Source organism: Vulpes vulpes, chromosome 15 (assembly GCF_048418805.1).
Source record: "Vulpes vulpes isolate BD-2025 chromosome 15, VulVul3, whole genome shotgun sequence".
Classification (NCBI taxonomy): Eukaryota; Metazoa; Chordata; class Mammalia; order Carnivora; family Canidae; genus Vulpes; species Vulpes vulpes.
This window is the reverse complement of record NC_132794.1, coordinates 75,330,833-75,350,261: the sequence shown is the minus strand read 5'-3', so window position 1 is coordinate 75,350,261 and position 19,429 is coordinate 75,330,833. Positions and strand designations below refer to the sequence as shown.

The 19,429-nt window shown below is 48.6% G+C and overlaps 2 protein-coding genes and 1 long non-coding RNA gene across 25 annotated transcripts in view; 2 read left to right on the top strand and 1 right to left on the bottom strand.

Annotated features, from left to right (window-relative positions):
• The window catches only part of CELF6 (CUGBP Elav-like family member 6), a 29,780-nt gene extending 26,087 nt beyond the window's left edge, over positions 1-3,693 (top strand). For 6 of the 7 annotated variants that reach the window (XM_072739100.1, XM_072739096.1, XM_072739095.1 and 3 more), the window contains 4 exons: positions 153-233; positions 319-462; positions 1,079-1,234; positions 2,082-3,693. In XM_072739100.1, the coding sequence (XP_072595201.1) occupies positions 153-233; positions 319-462; positions 1,079-1,206 (353 nt within the window). In that variant the 3' untranslated portion in view covers positions 1,207-1,234; positions 2,082-3,693. The remainder of the gene's footprint in view (positions 1-152; positions 234-318; positions 463-1,078; positions 1,235-2,081) is intronic. The other variant, XM_072739094.1, reaches the window with a different exon arrangement.
• Positions 3,694-7,564: 3,871 nt separating this feature from the next.
• Positions 7,565-13,241, bottom strand: LOC140595668 (uncharacterized). 2 transcript variants are annotated; one of them, XR_011997463.1, is made up of 3 exons: positions 13,154-13,241; positions 12,611-12,721; positions 7,565-11,904 (listed from the first exon to the last, which is right to left on the bottom strand). It is a non-coding gene; the product is annotated as an uncharacterized lncRNA (long non-coding RNA). The 2 variants fall into 2 exon arrangements; XR_011997464.1 differs by lacking the exon at positions 13,154-13,241 and having other exon boundaries at positions 11,084-11,477; positions 11,740-11,904; positions 12,611-13,141.
• Positions 13,242-13,335: 94 nt separating this feature from the next.
• The window catches only part of PARP6 (poly(ADP-ribose) polymerase family member 6), a 28,490-nt gene continuing 22,396 nt past the window's right edge, over positions 13,336-19,429 (top strand). For 5 of the 16 annotated variants that reach the window (XR_011997462.1, XR_011997461.1, XM_072739090.1 and 2 more), the window contains exons 1-5: positions 13,359-13,495; positions 15,148-15,414; positions 17,503-17,700; positions 18,333-18,410; positions 19,185-19,279. Coding sequence is in view for 14 of the 16 variants with exons in the window: in XM_072739090.1 (XP_072595191.1) it covers positions 17,698-17,700; positions 18,333-18,410; positions 19,185-19,279 (176 nt within the window). In the remaining 2 variants the exon portion in view is untranslated. Of the gene's footprint in view, positions 13,719-15,147; positions 15,415-17,502; positions 17,701-18,332; positions 18,411-19,184; positions 19,280-19,429 lie in introns of all 16 variants that reach the window. The other 11 variants (XM_072739091.1, XM_072739088.1, XM_072739085.1 and 8 more) reach the window with 6 other exon arrangements.

The window sequence follows — 19,429 nt, the reverse complement described above, 5'->3', positions numbered from 1 at the left end:
CGACCCTCCCATCCCCCTACCCCTGGGCCCAGAACGACCTAAGGGGTGAGGGTTCCCTGGGCTGGGCTGAATTGATCAAAGGTGGCCAGGCAGATGGGGCCATACTTGGGGGATGGCTTCTGGGGGTCACTGCCTACTACCTCTGTCTCCAGCAGCCTACCCGTCGGCCTATGCCCCAGTGAGCACAGCTTTTCCCCAGCAGTCTTCAGCCTTGCCCCAGCAGCAAAGAGAAGGTGAGGGACAGGGGACTGGAGGTCAGGGCCGGTGGGGCTCCACTCAGGGTCCCTCCCCTGAACCAGCCTGCTGCTGTTCCTGCAGGCCCCGAAGGCTGTAACCTCTTCATCTATCACCTGCCTCAGGAGTTTGGTGATGCAGAACTCATACAGACATTCCTGCCCTTTGGAGCTGTTGTCTCTGCCAAAGTCTTTGTGGACCGAGCCACCAACCAGAGCAAATGTTTCGGTGAGCTGAACCCCATCCATGGGCCTCTCCCACTCCGAATTTGGAGATGGACTGCAGTCCCCAAGCTTGTCCCTCCATAAGTCGATGGCTCCCGGAGATGGAGTGTATGGCATGAAGCAGGCTCATAGACCAGTGACAAGGCTAAGCCCAGACCAGGAACAAACCCATTTTGAGGTTCACCTGGGGAAGTCAGGTGTCTGAAAGATGTTTGACCAGGTCAGCCTTAAGAGTCTAGCAGAGCAGGAAGAATTTGGGTCTGAGGCCAGAGAGCTCCTCCCACCCCAGCCACAGTTTAGAGAATCAGAATGGGAGCTGGAGAGGGAGAGAATCAACCCTTGCCAAGGAAAGACAGGGAAACAGCGCAACCAGCACACTCCCTGCCCCGAACACACGCTCTCAGAATTGCCTCCTGTCCTTCCAAGAATTACACCTTTAGGAGACTTAGGCTGTTCGCCTATCTAAGTATGAGTGTGTGTTTGTGTGCATTTGCACGTGCACGTGCAAGCATGGAGGATGGAGGGGTATTTGATGGAACTGGCCTGAGGGGGCTGGTCAGAGAGCAGGGAGGCCCTGCCAGGCTGAGATTCCAGCTGACCTCTCTGTCCACACCTCCCAGGGTTTGTTAGCTTTGACAATCCAACCAGTGCCCAGACGGCTATTCAGGCCATGAATGGCTTTCAAATTGGCATGAAGAGGCTCAAGGTCCAGCTAAAGAGGCCCAAGGATGCCAATCGGCCTTACTGATCTTCTCTCACTGACCAGCCAACAAAAGGTGAGTCCATGGTGGATCCTGGGTGGATGGGGCCTGAGTGATGGAGGCCATGTCAGCTGTGATGTTCCTTTGGAGATGTTAGAAGCACCCACCTTCTGTCTGGGAGACAAGGGGCAGAAGTTAAGGAGGAACCCTCAGTTGGAGAGTTTGGGTTTCTCCCTCGGTCCAAGGATGGAGATAAATTAGACAATGTCTGGCCCCCACAGTCTTGGAGAGGCCGTTATGGCAAGATCTAACCAGTTAGTTCTCCTCCAGGGACAGTTGCAGGGGGACATGGGAGTAGAGAAGCTGTGTGGGGGGATGGCAGGGAGGTGGAGAATGAGTCTAGAAAAGTTGTGAAGGCTCGAGTTTGGACTTTATCCTGAAGACTGTAGGTAGGGAACCACTGGGAAGTTTAAGCAAAGAGGGGATGAGATGCAGGGGCCGGGCCAATGATGGAGAGGCTAGAGATAACAAGACAAGCAAAGAAGCTAAAGAAGCAGAAGCTGCAGGGCCTGGTGGGTGATGGGGAGAGCAATGACAAGCTCCCTTAGGTTTCTGGCAGGGCCAGCTGCCTGCACCTCTAGAGATCTGCTGCCTCAGGAGGTCCACGTGGCCTGGCCTCACTTGTGTCACCCTAGGGAGCCCTTTGGAGAGGGTGTGGGGCTAGAGTCACCTTGCCAGGAGGCCCCAAAGTCACTTCAGTGGACCAGGCTGCTGCCTTGCCCTTGCGGCAGCTCTGCTCCTCGGGAAGAGATGTCACTGCCGGGGCAAGCCACTCTTCTGGTCTTGTCCTCCAGGATGATTTTTGCTTTTTTTTTTAAATTTTCTCTTTCCTCTCTCCTTATCAACAAATACCCAACAACAGCAACTGAAGAGTGAGAAGAAAGGAAAGGAAAAGCACAGAAATGCTTGAGCGGCCCTTCCTGAAGGAGCAGCCACAGATGGAGGTGGATCAGACCCAAGGCCGGTGCCTGGGGCTCAGGCCAAGTTAAGGATTGTTTTCATCAAGTGGGTTGTCCTGGGCCTGCAGCATAGAGCGCAGGCTGGCAAGGCGGCTGGGGCTGGCTGAGGATTGGCTGTCTAGGGGGACCAGCGGAGGGCCTTGGGGGTGCCAAGGGCTTCTCCGCGAGGGAAGCCCAGATTTACTTCTTTCAAAATCATATCATTCCTTAGAGTTTAGGGACCAAAGGACTATTGCTTTTTAAAGAATATATATATCTATATAAATTAAAAGAAAGAAACAAAAAACACAAAGAAAAGAAAAAAACACAGGAGAAACGAAAAGACAATATAGAGTCTCATACAAGCTGCCTTTAACTATCCCTAGGAGACAGGGTGAAGGAGACCCGTAAAAGCCCCAGCCTAGGCAGAGGGAGGCTGTGGAAAGATTGTTATGTGTCTCATTCCCTCTTAATTGTCCCCCTCTCCCCACCTTTTTAAAATAATTAAGGACTTAAGGTCTAAGCTCCCATGCAGGCAACAAAGAGAGTTATGGAAGCAGTGAACCCCACAATCCCCCAACTCAGAGGGAATCCCCAAAGAGGTCCCAGGAGGTCTTTCCCATCCTGCGGGACCCACTAGCCAGCAGGAGTGTCCTTCCTGACAGCCTTGCCCATGGAACCACTGCTTCCCCAGATAGGAAGAAAGAGGGAGTTTGAACCACCCCAACCTTTCCCTTCCCCATTCAGATAGACAGAGGCCCTGCCTTTGGCTGAGCCGAGACATCTCCTGTTTCCCCTCACCTGGAGCCAGCCCCGGTGTCCCCTTGCTCCAGGCCACCTTCTGTCTCCAAGTCTATGTTTTCCCACTGGTAAAGTAGGTTCAGGATATACATAGAGGGCTGTGACAACAGACTTGGAAGGTTTGCTACTGTATATACTGCCATTGAGAAGGGGATAATTTTCAATATGTAGAAGCTTCAGAATTTAGAGGTCCCTCTTTACCCAGGACCTGGGAGGGAAGTAGATGTTTTGCCAAAATACTTCTTCATTCCTTTACAAAGTACATCTTTCCTATGCAAGAGTGTCTCACATGTGCTTATCCAAGGTGCTTCTAGATGGTGAGCAGTGTTCAGCTTAGAAGTGGTGTGTGCTCTGTCTGTCTGTCTTTGTCTATCTGTTGTATTCAGTGGGTGCCATATAAAGCTGATCAATGGTGGTGCTTCCTGCCTGCTTCTGTGAGATGGGCAAAAGATTCAGCTTAGAACACCATGACTCATCTTGCCTTGGTCAGCCTGTCCTGGGCCTGCAGGGCCTTGCACATATTTTTTCCCAGGAGGTTAATTTCCCCTCCACTTCATAGACATGCATCAAACTTGTGTGGGGCCCCGGCTGTGTGGGGGGCGCTCTGACCCCCAGATGTCACTGAGGCTGGAGGCCTCTGATCTGATATCACATCAGACAGTAAAGGATGTGGGGGAGTGGGGTTGGAGGGTTCCTCCTTCATAACAGTTTCTAAGAAAACTTGTTCCACCTGTTCCTCTGTCTTTGACTCATTTTTGGAGGGAATGGGATGAAAAATAGATACGGTAATCACATGAGCAGGTAAGCTGTAATGTGTATCAACAAACTATTTCCAATCAAGAGAGGAAATGGCATTGAAGGCATCATTACACCAGCACAACGGTGACACACAGACTGATCACCCTGGACCCAGGCGGATGTACGGAGCACCTGTGCCTTCAAACATATTCTCATGGTGGCAGAGAGGCTGTTCACTGCCAGGTGCTGAGCCCTGTGCTAGGAGCTAGGGCTCAGCCGCGTTCTATGCGCTCAGAGTCAGTGGGAAAGACTGACCAATTCATGTTATGATGGAAGGTCACACAGGGTCTATGATCACCAGCAGAAGAGTATCTAATTCAGACTTGATTAGGAAGGGAGGTCAGAGAAAGATTTCTTAAAGGAGTTGAAGAAGAGAAGGGTCTTCAGGGATGAACTGGGACTTTGAACAAAGCTGTTTGGACAGCTGCATCACTTTGATAAATTATTACTGAGAAATAATAATGATTACCATGTATTCAGTGCCGATTAGGTGGGAGACGGTAGGCACCAAGACAAGACCCTCTTCCTATTCCCATCTCTACCCTGAACCTTAACTCATCCCCGAGTCATATCGAGACACTTGAACCGAAATGGCACTTGGTTAGGGACTGGCAGACTGTGATGCTGCAGAGGTTGGCAGGGTCTACATCAGGCTTGGCAAAGTCTGGCCTGTGGGCAAATCTGGCCTGCAGCCTGGTTTTGTATGGCCTACAAACAGAATGGTTTTATATTTTTAAAAGTTTATAAAAATAAAACATATATTGAGTATGAGGCAGAGGCCATATGTGCCTCCACAAAACAAATATTTATCTGATCCTTTAGACAAAAAGTTTGCTGACCCTTTAAGATCATGCAAGACTTGTACAATATCCAATGAGTTTGAACAACATGGTGTGTGTGTCTCTGTTGTGTGTGCATGTATTAGTCTGGACTCTTTCAGTTGCAAGTATCAAAACCCCAACTCAAACATGTTTAATCCAGTAGGAAATTAATTGGCTTACACAACTGATAAACCGAAGGATGGGTCTACCCTCATGCATGGCTGGATCTAGAGGTTCAATTGATGATGTCTCCCATGTCTTGGATCTGCTTCCTTTTGTATGTCGGCCTCACTGGTTCTAGCTCTAAAGTCCTAGGGAAGACTTTGGCCGCAATGGACATGTGCCTACCTCTAGGGTGAAAGAGTAGGCCACCATAATTGACAACCTCATCAGGATCACGTGGAGAGAAGAAATGGGCCCTTGAAGGAATGATGGGTAGATAAGCAGCACACATCCACTGTATTCCACCCCTTTATTGCTCAGCAGCCACCTATATTTTTCTTGACAAACATACAATTTCAAAAATGTGCCTGCCCAACAGTGAAATGATCCTCGGCCCAATAAAAATGGGAGACAAAGCAGAATCATGTCTAATTGCCTTAGGGAACCCTCAGTTCAGGGTCCCTTTGTGATGTGCAATTCTTGATCAGGTCTGGATGTAACTTATGATTTTAAAATCTATGGCTAAAAGATTGATTTAGCTGTCCATTTGGAACAGGGGAGAAGAAAAAACATTGGTCACTAACCTATAGCATACAGTACATTTTTCTGGACAGTGGAGTGAATTTCTTGGTTAACAAAATTCTTAGCCCTTTCCACTGGGAAATACCTTCTATTATCTATTGTCCTTTATGAGAATCCCTCAGAAGATGTTTCTTCTGGAACTGAAGCATCCTTCTTTCCTTTGGACATGGCTTCAGACCCAAAGATTGCCTTAGAGGTTATGCATTTTCAGAGCCCTGTATGCCAGGGCTGAGGATTCTCTGGTGATATAATTCCTTTCAAACCAATTGATTTGATTTCTGGGCCCTCTGTGAGCTAGTAACCATCATCAAGAATCTTGCTGGGTCTTCGTCCTTGAACCTGGATTAGGCCCTTGTGGTTTCTGTTTCTTAGCAATTGGTCACACTTTGTTCCCTTCCCCATCAGCTTCATGGTTTCCACAATGGTCTGTCTATGGTAATAAGTAAATCTTAATCTGCTCATGCCCCCAAAGAAACATTATCTATTCAACACTTGGCTGGCTCATGCTCCAGGAGCCCTGACCAGATGGTCAAAATCCCTGAGTGGTACTGGCTCCTATGCCTCAGCCCCAAGGAGATGCTTAGGGTAGGAGGGAACCATACAAGCATTCATTTGGGCCAACCTGCAGCTTGCTCTATTCCTCGCCCTCTGGCCATGGTCCATTATTACACTGAGGCCACATCACCAAAGCAGTCCTATAAGGAGTCTGTCAGTGGATGTTGAATTTGCGGGCCCTCTGGGAACTTGTGTCACTTGGGGACTATGAGGTTTTATAGCCTTTGGCAGGGCCTCTGGAATTTCTTTCTCCTGGGTGTCTTAGGAAGGAGTCGTAGGTGTCGTAGGAAGAAAAGACCTCTAGTCTGAGATGATGAATGATCTCTAACATTGGAAGCAGCTCTGGATTTTCTGTGTGCTCTGACCAGAACTGGAGTCTCGCCTCTGCCTCAGTGGAGCATAAGATGCATGGAATACCTTCCCAAAGAAAGTGCTAAGGACATGGAGATCACAGGATCGCTCTTCATAATTTCTAGCTTCGGCTGTAATCTTTGGGCAACCACTGTTCTGAGCGCACCTGCCTGCATTGTGACACAGCCAAATCCAGCAGGGACTCAGAGGCTGTTTTTGGCCTCTGGGCCTCCCCTCATGGCCAGCACATGTACATAATTATGTCACACAACCTTATGTTTTTGGGAAACCAGCAAAGGAAGAAACCTCATAGACTCAGGGAGTTCAAAGCCAATGCTAAATAGCTAAAGCCAATGCTAAATAGCTAAAAGCCAATGCTAAAAAGCAGCTAAATAGCTGCTTTTCCAGGCTGAGCCATGTGGGGTCCACAAAGAGGTGACCAAATCTGTGCCAAGCGCAAACTCAGAAAGGGCAGAGAGCCACCGTTTCTCTCCGTAGCCCCAGTTTTACACACTGCTATCAGTGTTCTCCACCCTCCAGCAGCCTGGGTTGATGAGAACCTTTAACTGCCTGGCTATCTGTAGAGGGGGCTTTGAACTTCCAGGCTCTGGCCTCCTGCCTTTTAGATGTCTAAAAGCAGAGACCCAGAAGGCAGAGCATCTGCAAGCCTGGGTCTGACTTTTCCCAAGAGAAGTATAAGGTGCCCGGAAGAAAATGCAGGGAAACACAAAGATAGCCTGTGAAATGAGCCTCAGCTTCTCCTATGGATAGGCTAGAAATGGCCTGGCCCCTCCACCCCCATCCCCATTCCCATTCCGACCTTGGCCCTGGGCTCTGGACAGGAAGCCCACAGTCTGGGCTAGATTCTCTGCATTTGAACAGGAAATCTGCCATGTCTACACAGCAAGGACCTTCTTGCTATCTCACTGTTGGGACTTAATATTGGGACAGGAGCTCTGATTATGGCTCCATGTCTTAGCTCTGGAAACAGATTCTGAAGCAGGGGTTACAGTGCTCACACTGTTTGGGGAGATGGAAGTCCAGGATGATGAGAGGGGAGGAGAGACATGAGTCAGGAAAGATGAAGCTTCTCATCTTTCCTGACAAGAAATGCAAAATAATGCATTACATGTTGGTGACGTCATATGAGCCATGAGGAGAGAACAGGTCACTTGACAGTGTTGTTTTCTAAGCACATCGTATTTGCAAGGAGAAACCACCTGGGAACAGCAGAGAATTGAGAGGGGGTGTATCCATATGTTCTTCCTCTCTCCTTTCCCTCTGGTCAAATTGTATCCCACAGAGAGCTACCTCCACTGTACTTCTGAGATGCATCATTTTTTTTAAAGATTTTATTTATTCATGAGAGACAGAGGCAGAGACACACGCAGAGGGAGAAGCAGGCTCCATGCAGGGAGCCCGACGTGGGACTCAATTCCCGGACTCCAGGATCCCGCCCTGGGCTGAAGGGAGGCGCTAAACCACTGAGCCACCCAGGTGTCCCATGAGATGCATCATTTGCCCCCAGATGGCTGTTTGGGAAGTCAGATTCCAGGGCCTGTTATGTGGCATTTCTACCACAGATGTGGAAGTGGAGGGGCTATTTGATGTAGGTGGGGACTTAAGTTCAAGAAGGCACATGAGGTTTGTGACCAGTATATCTTACATTTTCCTACAGGATTTACAGCCAACATCCCAGGCACCAGAATCCCTAGCACTGGCTGAATTCTAAGTGAAATAAATAAATAAATATTAATTTGGGAGAAAAAAAGATGCATTCAGGTGTGGTATGGAAGATCAGACTTTTTCTCTGGAATTCCTTAGGCTGTAAGCTCAAGTTTCTTCTGATGAATATCCCGTATCTATGCCTTTGTTTTCACTCACTTTAGCTCGAGGAAGAGGATCTGGCTTTTATAATCTGTAAGAGACATGATGACCCTTGGCAGTCTAGCTTGCTGGCCACAGGCAGAAAAGGTAACTCTGAACAAAACTGGTTCTGGTTCGGGCAGCACAGAGGCAAGCGGAACTGCAGGATCCTAATGAAAATCTTAAGAGGCCAGCACACTTCAACATCCAGACTTTTTTTTTTTCCAGTGTGTCCCCGAGATCTCCATCAAGGATGGATGCATGACCCAAATCTTAAGATAAAATAGAAGATCATTTAACCAGCTAATCTGATATTACATAACATGGATGTCCAACCTCCCAGCCAAGGATCATCAGATCCCCGCAGGCCCCATTTCACTTCGGTTCCACCACTTTAGAGTTTGTACACCCCATTCCATTTTAGTGTTAGAAGTGGTTGAGTGGCAGGTGATAAAAAGTAGCATAAACCAGCTTAATCAAGAAGAAACTGAGAGGTGTAGTGTATTGCTGGAATTAGGCAAGGCTGAATTCAAGGGTTCAAATAAATGTCATGGGCTATCTCTCTCTCCATCTTTCAGGGCTCTGCTTCTCTTTGTGCTTTGGTCCCATTCCTTTTCCTGCCACAGACACACTTTTCTTCATGTGATAGAGAGAGCTGGGTGCCAGCAACTTCAGTCTCATATGTTCCTAGCACTGTGGCCTCCAAAGCAAGAGTTTTGAAGAGAACATTGATTGGCTCTACTTAGGCCACGAACTCATGCCTGACCTAATCAGTTTGGGCAAGGTGATGGAGTCCGGTGATGGAGTCCCCTGCCTGGCCCAATGGGTCACGGATCCATCTCTGGGGGGAGGAGGGGAAGACAGAGGGGCAGAAATGGCATTGTGACTCTCAGCCCCAATGAGGATTTATGATTTATGAAGACATGTCCTGCAGGGTCTGTAAGAATGTGTGCTTTGACCTGGCTGGAGTTTCGAATGCAGGTGAAGAAGTAGTGAGAGCCAGGTGAGAGCCAGATCCATAGAAAGGGTTATCAGTTTTATCACAGAGGTAGGAGGGAGCCATTGAAGGGGTTTAATAGAGGAGTGCCATGATCAGATTTGGGTTTTAAGAAGACACTGCTGGACTGCCAAGTGGATTCAGTGGAGTAGATACTAGGATAGAGGGTCTAGTTAGGATGATAGTGCAATCCTGGTGAGGAAGAGCAGGATTATAACATCGGGATTGATTTAAGATGTAGGATGTTTACAAGGTAAAATTGGTCTTGTTTAAATGAGGGCGGGAGAAGTCTAAGATGCTTCTTTCAGGGTTCAGGCTGAAATTAGTCATAGATGCCATTTATGAAGCTAGGAACATGGAAGAGATGCAGGCTGACAAGAAAATGTGTTTGCCTATGAGACATACAAATGGAGTTGTCTAAAAGCAAGTTATCCAAAAGGCAACTTGAAGAAGGAAAGGAGGAAGATATAAATTTGGGAGTCCTTGTCACCTGCAGTCAGTGTGCCACACAGGATGATTGAAACAGAAAAGCCATTTGTTGAAAGGGCACTGGGTGGGTCATAGTATCGCCAAGCAGGACATGCAAGCTTGGGAAATGAGTGGGAACAATGGGAGGCCAGTCCACCAGAACAAAAGCCAAAGTTAGACGTCAGAACCAGAGAGTGAGAGTACTAGAGATTTCATCATCGGTGGATGCTTCATGTCACCATGTCACTAGTACCCATCCCCCTATAGCTCAAACCATGGGAGAGAGCTGACCCTGCTGTGGCCACTGCCAGGGTGAATTATCCACAATTCTATTTCTCTGAATCATTTACCTCAGAATCCACATTTCTGGGGGCTACTTGGCCAGGTCCTGGTCACATACCTCTGTCTTACCTGCCAACCCCTTTGATGTCTGTCATGGAATGTATGCTCTGCTTATCTCCAAGACTTGTAAGAAGGAAGGGGAATCAGATTCTGAGAAGCCCCAAATTACCAAGGTCCACTTCAGGTGGGTGCTGTTGAGGTCAATGGGAAGAGTGAAGAGATGAGAAATCAGTGTGGAATAAACTGTTTTCTCATTTTTAGGTAAGATTTTTATTTTTAAGTAATCTCTACAACCAATGTGGGGCTCAAACTTACAACCCCAAGATCAAGAGTTGCATGCACTACCTGCTACCTGAGCCAGCCGGGTCCCTTGTTTTCTTATTTATAAATAGTGAATGACAGAAAAGGAGTCCATTAAGGATGCTGCAGAGGGCCCATGTGAGTGTAGGAAGAAACTGGAATTGGGTAGCCCCTAGGAGCTAACAAAGGGTGCAGGATCCAGGTGGTCAACAAAGCCAAATGACATCAAATGGTCGAATAAATTAATCCATTTCCAATGGATTTTTCAGTTCAGAAGTCCTTTGCAGCTTCACTGAAAGTATTTTCAGTAGGGATTTGGGGATAAGGTCACCAGATTTAAGCACTAGGTTTAAAGAGTACATGGGAGGTGAGGAAGTGGAGAGTCCCACTACTCCCTAGAAGTTTGCTGCAGGCAAGAAAAAAGTGTGCAACAGTCAGTAGTCGGTGGGATTGAAATTGGGTGTTTTTTTTTATTGTTGTTGTTGTTGTTTTTTTTTTTTTTAGATGGGCCCAGTTGATCAAGTTTATGTGCTGAGATGAAAGAATAGGGAAGAGGGAAAAGTGGAATATCCATGAAGGAGAGGCATAGTGAAGGAACAAAGTTCCTGAAGAGATGAAAAGGGAATGAACTACACATCATAGTGGAAGGATTAACCTTGGATTTGAAGGGAAACCTTTTCTGAGAAAGAAAGGGCGGGAGAGAGTCAAATGCTTGGAGGGAACTGGAAACTAAGACAGTTTCCTCCCCCTTGCCTTCCGTTTCTCTGTGAAACAGACTGGGGGATGGTGACAGAAACTGACCCGTAGAAGGACTGCTGGGTACACTGTGGGCACAACTGAAGAGACTGAGTTTGTAGTAGCTCTGCATTGAGTATAAGTTAAGTTAGCTTACACGATTTATTTTAGATAAATGTGAATCAGAGACCCCAAGGTCAGAGGGTCTCACAAAGGGCTTGGGAAGCTTTCAAGAACCAGAGACTAATCTCATCATTTCTGGTCTCGGCCTCTAGATGGTTCATTCTCTCCCTGAAGGTAGTCTTTCTTCATCTCCCATCTCCTCGTGGAGGTAAATTTACCATAGCTCCTGAGTTTTTATTTCTTCTGTTCAAGAAACCAGTCCAGTTAGAATAACCCATTTCTCCTCCCTAATCCAAGATTCCCAGGAGAAAACACTTACTTAGCATAACTTGGATTAGGGATCCACTCACAGTTCAAAAAAGCTGCAGCCACAGTGTCAGGGGTCACACAAAACGAGCATGGCCCTGGAGCCCACAGATCTGGAGGGTGAGTGTGGAAAATATAAATCCCAAAGAAGAGGGTTAATGAGCTAGACTTAAACAGTGTCCACTCAAGAGCACAGTTCTGCAGGATTGGGTGATTTCCCTTATCTTGGTTTAGGAGGGGAGGGGAGGGGAGAGGGGGGAGGGGAGGGGAGAGGAGGGGAGGGGGGTAGGTGAGAGGAGATTAATGGCCGGAATAATCCAAGATTATGATTTTAAGAGCAAGCATGTTAACAAAAATGTGATAAAAGTAATTGACCAGGGACACTTGAGTGGCTCAGTGGTTGAGCATCTGCCTCCGGCTCAGGTGGTGATCCTGGGGTCCTGGGATGGAGTCCGGAATCACACTCCCCGCAGGGAGCCTGCTTCTCCCCTCTGCCTATGTCTTCCTCTCTCTGTGTGCCTCTCATGAAAAAAATAAAACCTAAAAAAAAAAAAAAAAAGTAACTGCCCATAGGATCTGACTGGATAGTAAAAGAAGGGAAGCAGGAAGATACCGATAAACCATGAGTCAGTCAAGATTCATGTGATTCATAAGGAGTAGAAGAGCTGGTGGTGTGAGATGGGAGGGGGTGAAGAGGGGGAAAGCCTGGAAGGTTGTGAAATACCAGATTTTGAGATTTTACTCGTAGGGACCCACCCCCTCTGTTTACCCCCAAGTGCTTGTGTTCAAACGCTGTCAGGCTTTTAAACGCTGTTACAGGGCCTTTGTTGTGGGGAACTGTTGTAGGGGAACAGAGCCAACTCCTTCCCCCAACTACTCTGAACTTCTACACTCTAAGACTAAGGCTTTAAGTCCTGTTGTTTTCTATCGCTCACTTTTTTCAGTTATTATGAGCTATGGGTATAACAACCTGATGCTAAGACCGTGTTGTGGCCCAGGCTGAGAGAAAGGTGAAAGGACCAGGGAGTCAGCTTCATAAGGAGGGAATCAGAAAGGAGATGCTGAGCATCTGCCTCTACCACTGCGGGCAAAGCTTTCCCTGGGCCTGCTGTATCCGGCTAAAAAGAGGCAGCGAGGAAGGAGAGGAGATCCAAGGTAAGCCTTTCCCCCTTAGTGCGGATGGGAAAGAGGGGCATATGGGAGCCCTGACATGCAAGTCTAAGGAGGAAGGGAGATGCGGCCATACCTGAGATCAACTACAACGGCCCTAATTAGGGCTCTCGTGCTTCCTACTGGCAGGTTCTTGCATGCATTATGTTGAACCGTCGGACACTGCAGGTATTTGACCCCTTACAGCCTGCAAAACAGCAACCTCATAAAGGCCCGAGCTATCACCTTAGTTCACCCTCAGCACCACAACCCCGTTACAAGGTATTTGTGCCCCCACTTGACAGATGGGAAAGCTGAGTCGGAAAGTGAAAGGCGTGGTTCGAGGCTGAACGGGAAGTTGCCGCGACCGAGCTCAGAACCCAGATCGTTCTCATGGAAAGCCAGAGCGCTTCCCGGCGACCTCAGGAAACGCTGGGATGTCTGACTCCGCCGCTGCAAACCAGGGGGGTCCTGGAGCCCCGCGGGGGCGCGGGAAGCCCTCCTCGGTCTCCAGCTGCAGCCGAGGCAGCCGGGGCGGTCGGCCCTGCTCGTTCCTCCCGGCCACACGGGGCGCCCAGCGCCGACCGCCTGTTCCGGAGCGCTCTCCGCGCACCCCCAGACCCCTCGGTTTCCCACGCACCCGCCCCGAAGCTCCGCGCACGCGCCACCTGCCGCTGCCCCGTGCTCCGCCCCCCCGCCGGCGAGGCCCGCGCACGCGTGGAAGCCCGGCGTCCGGGGCGGGGGCGCGCCCGGGGGCAGGCCGCGCGGCGATTGGCCGGGAGCCGGCCACGTGACCGCGGCGGCGCCGCGCGAGCATGCGCAGACTGGCTCTGCGCGCCCGTGACGGAACGACGAGGCGTGGGGGGAGCGCGACCTCGTCCGCCCGGCCCGGCCCCCGCCCCTTGGCCTGCCGCTCCGCCCCCGCGGGGCGTCCCGGGCCGCTCGTCCCCTCGGCGGCGGCCGCACGCGGCCCGGGGTCGCCGTGAGTACTCGCGAGGCCGGCCTGTGGGGCGGCCGCCACGGGGACGGGGCGGGGCGGCCGGGCCGCGGGAAGGGTGCGGGGCCCGCCCCGCCTCGGCCGGGGTGGATGAAGTGAGGGGCTTGGACCGGGTGGCGCTGAGGGCCCTCCCGGGCTTGACAGGCTGCGCTCAAGGCCGGGCGGCCGGCGGCACCGATCGGGCACAGAGCTTCTTCCCGGGAGGCAGGTGCTGGGCGTGTTTGGGGTCTCCGGGGGAACCCGGGGAGGAGCCGTGCGGCTCGCCCCGGGGAGGCCTCGGGGCCTGCCCTGGAAGCGCGGAGGGCAGCAGGGTTCGGGGGCTCCCCTCGTCCTCCCCCGCCGCCGGCGTCCCGGGGACAGCGCTGGCCTTCGGGAATCGCCCCTCCCCGTGGGTGTCCGGCCCCCCCCAACACCCCCCCACCCCGCGCTCTTTGTTCCGTGGCCTAGTCTTTCCGGGGACGGAGCGCTCGCCCTGGAGCGGAGGCACCCCTTCCCCGGGAGGACAAAGCAGGGAGTCAGGCCCACAGCTGTATGTCGGGATCCGAGGCTGCTTCCACTTAGACGAGAAGTTGTCGCAACCGAGAAGTGCCCGTGGACCCGGGGGAGGACCTTTGTGATCCAGACTTGGGGTGCATTTACACTGGGCCCGTTCCCGTGCAAATCCGTGAGGTCTTCTGAGCTCCACACTTCACCCGGAACTGAGAGAGTGGAGGCGCTCCCCTCGCACAGTCTGTATTTGGCCCAGCCTCTCTTGAAAGGTTCCCTCCTTCGCCTCATTTAGACGGATCAGATAGGTCTTTCTTGCTCAATTCATTAAACAACTCCTTTCATGAGATATAACCACATCGCAAGAAAAATTGGATGCAATTACAATTAGGACCTGTCCAATGTCCTTAAGTCCCAGTTCCACTATACTGATGCTAAGCCACTTGCTCAGCTTTCCTATAACTGAGTATTCTTTTTTTTTTTTTTTAAGATTTTATTTATTTATTAATGAGAGACACACACACATAGAGGCAGAGACAGGGATCCCTGGGTGGCGCAGCGGTTTGACGCCTGCCTTTGGCCCAGGGCGCGATCCTGGAGACCCGGGATCGAGTCCCACGTCGGACTCCCGGTGCATGGAGCCTGCTTCTCCCTCTGCCTGTGTCTCTGCCTCTCTCTCTATCTCTCTGTGACTATCATAAATAAATAAAAATTAAAAAAAAAAAAAAGAGGCAGAGACACAGGTGGAGGGAGAAGCAGGCTCCATGCAGGGAGCCCGATGTGGGACCCGATTCTGGGTCTCCACGATCCCGCCCTGGGCTGAAGGCAGTGCTAAACCGCTGAGCCACCCGGGCTGCCCTCCTACACCTGAGTATTCTGTGTATAATACATACGAAAGCATTGAGATAGATCATCTTTTGGGCTTACGCCTCTTTGAGATGTCTGTGATTATGCGAATGTCATGACCCACCACTTCCCCCTTTCCCACTGTTTTAAAACCCATTTTCTACCTCTTGGGGAATGGGTGTTGAGAGTAGAAGGGAGTCGCTTTCACTGAAACAGCCTGGTTTGGAAAAGATGGTAGTCTCTTGAATTGTTTCTTCCCTGGACGAGAAAAATCCCCTCTGAACTTTTTCTCCTTGTGATAACAGCAGAAACCAAGCAGCAACAGCCCTTGGAGAGAGGCTAAGTTTCTCTTGACTTCTACGGCGACAAAGACCTTGAGAAAGTTGGTACTTCTGGCCTACGCTGCCAACGTCCTACCACCCAGCCCAAGACAGCCCAAGCTGGACATTAGTGCCTCCCTCTTTATTCCTCTGTGATCATCCAGATCAGCACCTGACTGTTTATTTTCAAATCTCACAAACCCAGCTCAGCCCTCAGATCTTCATAATTTTGGTTCTCAGCTGCTCTTGAAGGTGAATGGAGTCTTGCTTTTTAAAATCATTTTTTTTTTGTATGATTTTGTCTATGTGTAGACACATTTAAGTTCTTGTATGTATCTCCCTTTTGGTTTAGGTATCAGACAGTTCATTCAGTATGAGTTGAGGGACTGACAACATAGACAGTAAAGAGTCAAGGCCTCTGCCACCACAGGGCTTATGTTCTGGTGGAAGATAAATAAACATTTTGTATGTCAGAGCATGGTGCTGTGGAAAAATATAAAGTGGGTAGGGGGCATAGAGAGTGCTAGTGTGTGTGTGTGTATTGAGGTTTTGCTGTTTTATAGAGGATGGTCAAGATGACCTCTGAGCAGAAATCTGAAAGTTAAGGAGTAAGCCATATGGATATCTGAAAAGTGTTCCAAGAAGAAGCAACAGCAGGGACAGGCCTTATGGTGGGAATATTCTTAATATGTTTGAAGAACAGCAAGGAAGCAGTTGTGGAGTTTCAGGGATAATTTTCCTATTCACATTTAGAGTTGACTTTTCAGGGCCCCTGAAAAAGTACAAGAGTAGCCTATGATTTTTTTTAAGTTATGAAATTTTCCAACTATACACAAAAGTAGAGGACAAGAAACCCTCATGAATCCATCACTCAGATTGATCATTAATATAATGCCGTATTTATTTCATCTCCCTCCTGCCCACTCCACACAGACACATACACACATACACCCTAATGCCCTTTTTGGGCTGGAGTAATATTTTAAAGTAAATCTCAGATATTGGCCATTTCATCTCTAAGAACTTCAGTTGTAATTTCCCATACTGTTTTTTTTTTAAATTATTTATTTATTTATGATAGTCAGAGAGAGAGAGAGAGAGAGAGAGGCAGAGACACAGGCAGAGGGAGAAGCAGGCTCCACGCATCGGGAGCCCGACGTGGGATTCAATCCCGGGTCTCCAGGATCGCGCCCTGGGCCAAAGGCAGGCGCTAAACCGCTGCGCCACCCAGGGATCCCTCCCATATTGTTTTTGATGAGTCAGGTGCTGCGATCAGTGTTTGCCTTGGCATTGTGCCATATGTCCCCGTCCTGAGTCAGTTATCAGGCTTAGCTTGGTATCTGGGAACAGACCACAGGCCCCTGGAACACACAAGGATTTAGAACAGTGGTTCTCAAATTTTATATGTCGGCATAATTTGGGGGGGTTTGTTAAAACATAAATTACTGGACCGCATCTCTGGAGTTTCTAATTCAGTAGGCCTTAATAGAAGTCTGAGAATTTACATTTCAAATGTTTCCAGATGATGCTGACATTGCAGATCCATAGATCCCAGTCTGATCTATAAACCTAAGATTCAGTAGAACCATATTAGAGACCAAGAACACCTCCTTTTAAGGTTGGAGTGAGTGAGACAGATATGTGCAGAACCAGGAAGGCCTAGATAGTGGTTCTTAATTTTGTGAAATGGCTAGGAGTTAGTGTTTTTCTGACAATTGGGATCATTATTGCATTTTTATTTGGGGAATAGGTTCCAAGACTAGTCCAGGGTATTTTGGCCATGACAATTTAGACCATGTCTAGTAGGGGATTTTCAGTGTTATTGAGGACTTTTTAAGTTAGCTCTGATTGTCATATAAAGGATTCTAGTGGTAATGATATTTAATAAGTCATGATGATTCAATTTGAGTACATAAGTAGAGGTAAAGATTCCCAGAAGAATCTGATTCTGGTGAGGGTTGGTACTGTGGATGAACGGACTAGATAGAGTAGCTTATCATCACCTGGTCTTAACCACCATCACTTTTGACTTCAAGGGTTGATCTAGCATTATGATCTAGAGACTTGCTCTAATCCCAACTCTTGAGCTCAATCCCAACTTGCTCTAATCCCAACTCTTGAGCTCAAATGGAACAACAGTGTCTTATGTTTGTATAGTGCTTTCACGGTTCATTATCCTTATGAACTATGTGTACAAGTGTGTGTACATGCATGCAAGTATGTCTCTATGCAAGTGTCTGTAATATGTCTAATAAAAGTGTATCCATAAACATGTGTGCCTGTGTAATACCATCTAGCTGTTAAGTGGTGATGAAACCAATTGTTGTCTACTTTCCACAGGAGAGTGACTTGTTACCACCACCACAGCAGAGCCTGACCTCCCCAGCAGATCTCCAGTCAGCCCCTGACATCACCCCCTCCTTTGTCTCCCTCTGTGGCCTCCTAAATGCCCATCCCGTTGGCCTGGGTTCAGCTGGTGGTATGGAGGGGTGCTGCCTAGCACTGACCTGGGAGTGTGTGTGACCCACTGACCCAATGGTGAGAACTGACTGCCCACCTCTCCCATCTGATCATTCATGGGATAGATGGGACCAAGTGCAAACCTCACCTTTTCCTGGTATTTTCCCTCCTACCCTTTTGAAAGGTAGCGTGTTTATCTGAATTAACAGAAAGAGCATGGAGAGAGTGTTACTTGGTGTGTGTACAGGTAGATTTTCTTGGAAAGGGAGGGGAGAGTTTAGTAAGGGCTAGAAAGGGAGTGATAGGACAAGAGAGCTTAGCTATGTGTGGTAGCTTCTTTGCAGTAATGATCCTAGAAGGGGCCAGCTTGCACTAGATCTAGATATGCCTAGGAATCAACATTGATGTTGAAGTCTGTGTCTCTCCCTCATTGGCTACCAGAGCCTTAATCATCATACCTACACTCAAGAAGGCCAAAATTCCGTTTTCTTCCATCCCTCACAAGTCAGAGGTAGGCCATGGATATGACCAGATCCAGGAAGAGACAGATGTTCCCAAAGGGTGAGGCAAAGGGAGTAAAGGGAATAGGGCCTCAGTTATTCCATTCTAAGAGGCCTCCCATTCTTTGTGGGAGTCTGTTTCCTGTCACCCCACTCCGTTCCATGGGATGATAGAGATCCAACCAGGGTTGTATTATTTCTCATCACTAGGACATCAAAGGCCAGTTCTGGAATGATGATGATTCGGAGGGAGATAATGAATCAGAGGAGTTTCTCTATGGAGTTCAGGTGAGATTACAACCCCTAAAAACCATGTTGGATAGTCTAAATGTGTGTGTCTCTGAATACAACAAGTAGTGAAGGATTATTCTGGAGCAGGGATAAAATGAGGATATAATACAATGTTCGTATGGTCTGAGCATTGTCTCAGCAGAGCTGATCTCATATCCTTGCTATTGCCTGAGACCTATACCTTTACCAAAGTAAACTACATCCTTTGGATGTGGAAGCTACCCATGTGTTCTTGGTTGGAAATAATTATTTTTTTACTCTACTAGCTAGTGGGTATCATTTCATTCATTAGGGTCAAATTTTTAAAAGATTATCCTGCCAGTGATTGGTCATGCTATCATGCATGCTATCACTACCCAGGACAGAATCCTGAAGAGGAATGTTGAACTCTTCACACAGAACCATCTGAGTTAAATTCTATATTCTTCAGCCTGTTCTGGGTTCTCATAGAAGGGATGCCTAAGTATCCCTGGCCAGGGTCAGAGGAAAAGATGCAGGCTTAAGGCTGTGTAGTTCTCAAGCAAGGCCTGCATTTATTTGGTCCACTGAAACTTCTTAGAGTGGAGATGGCAGGAGACTTAGGTGCCAACGATGGATGGCTAGGGCCACCATCATGAGCTCCTTCACAGAAGCAGCCTTTTGCTTATATGTACTGCTGCCATTTGATTTTCCTGTTCCTGGTGTTTGTTCATATTGTTTTTATTTTTCATATCTCTTTTTGCCTCTTTGCCCTCCCCCCATTTCTCCCCACTGTTTTTGCTGCTGACTCAGGGGAGCTGTGCAGCTGACCTGTATCGACACCCACAGCTTGATGCAGACATTGAAGCCGTGAAGGAGATCTACAGTGAGAACTCTGTATCCATCAGGTGGGACTCCACTTCAGGAGCAAGCCACTTCTTTCTAAGCTGTTAAAAGGCTGGAGGTTTTTTCCTTTTATGGTATCATTAGGTGTCTGTGGACATGGATAAATTATGAGCTTAGTGATAGATAGCCGGAGTTGCCTAGAATACTTAAGC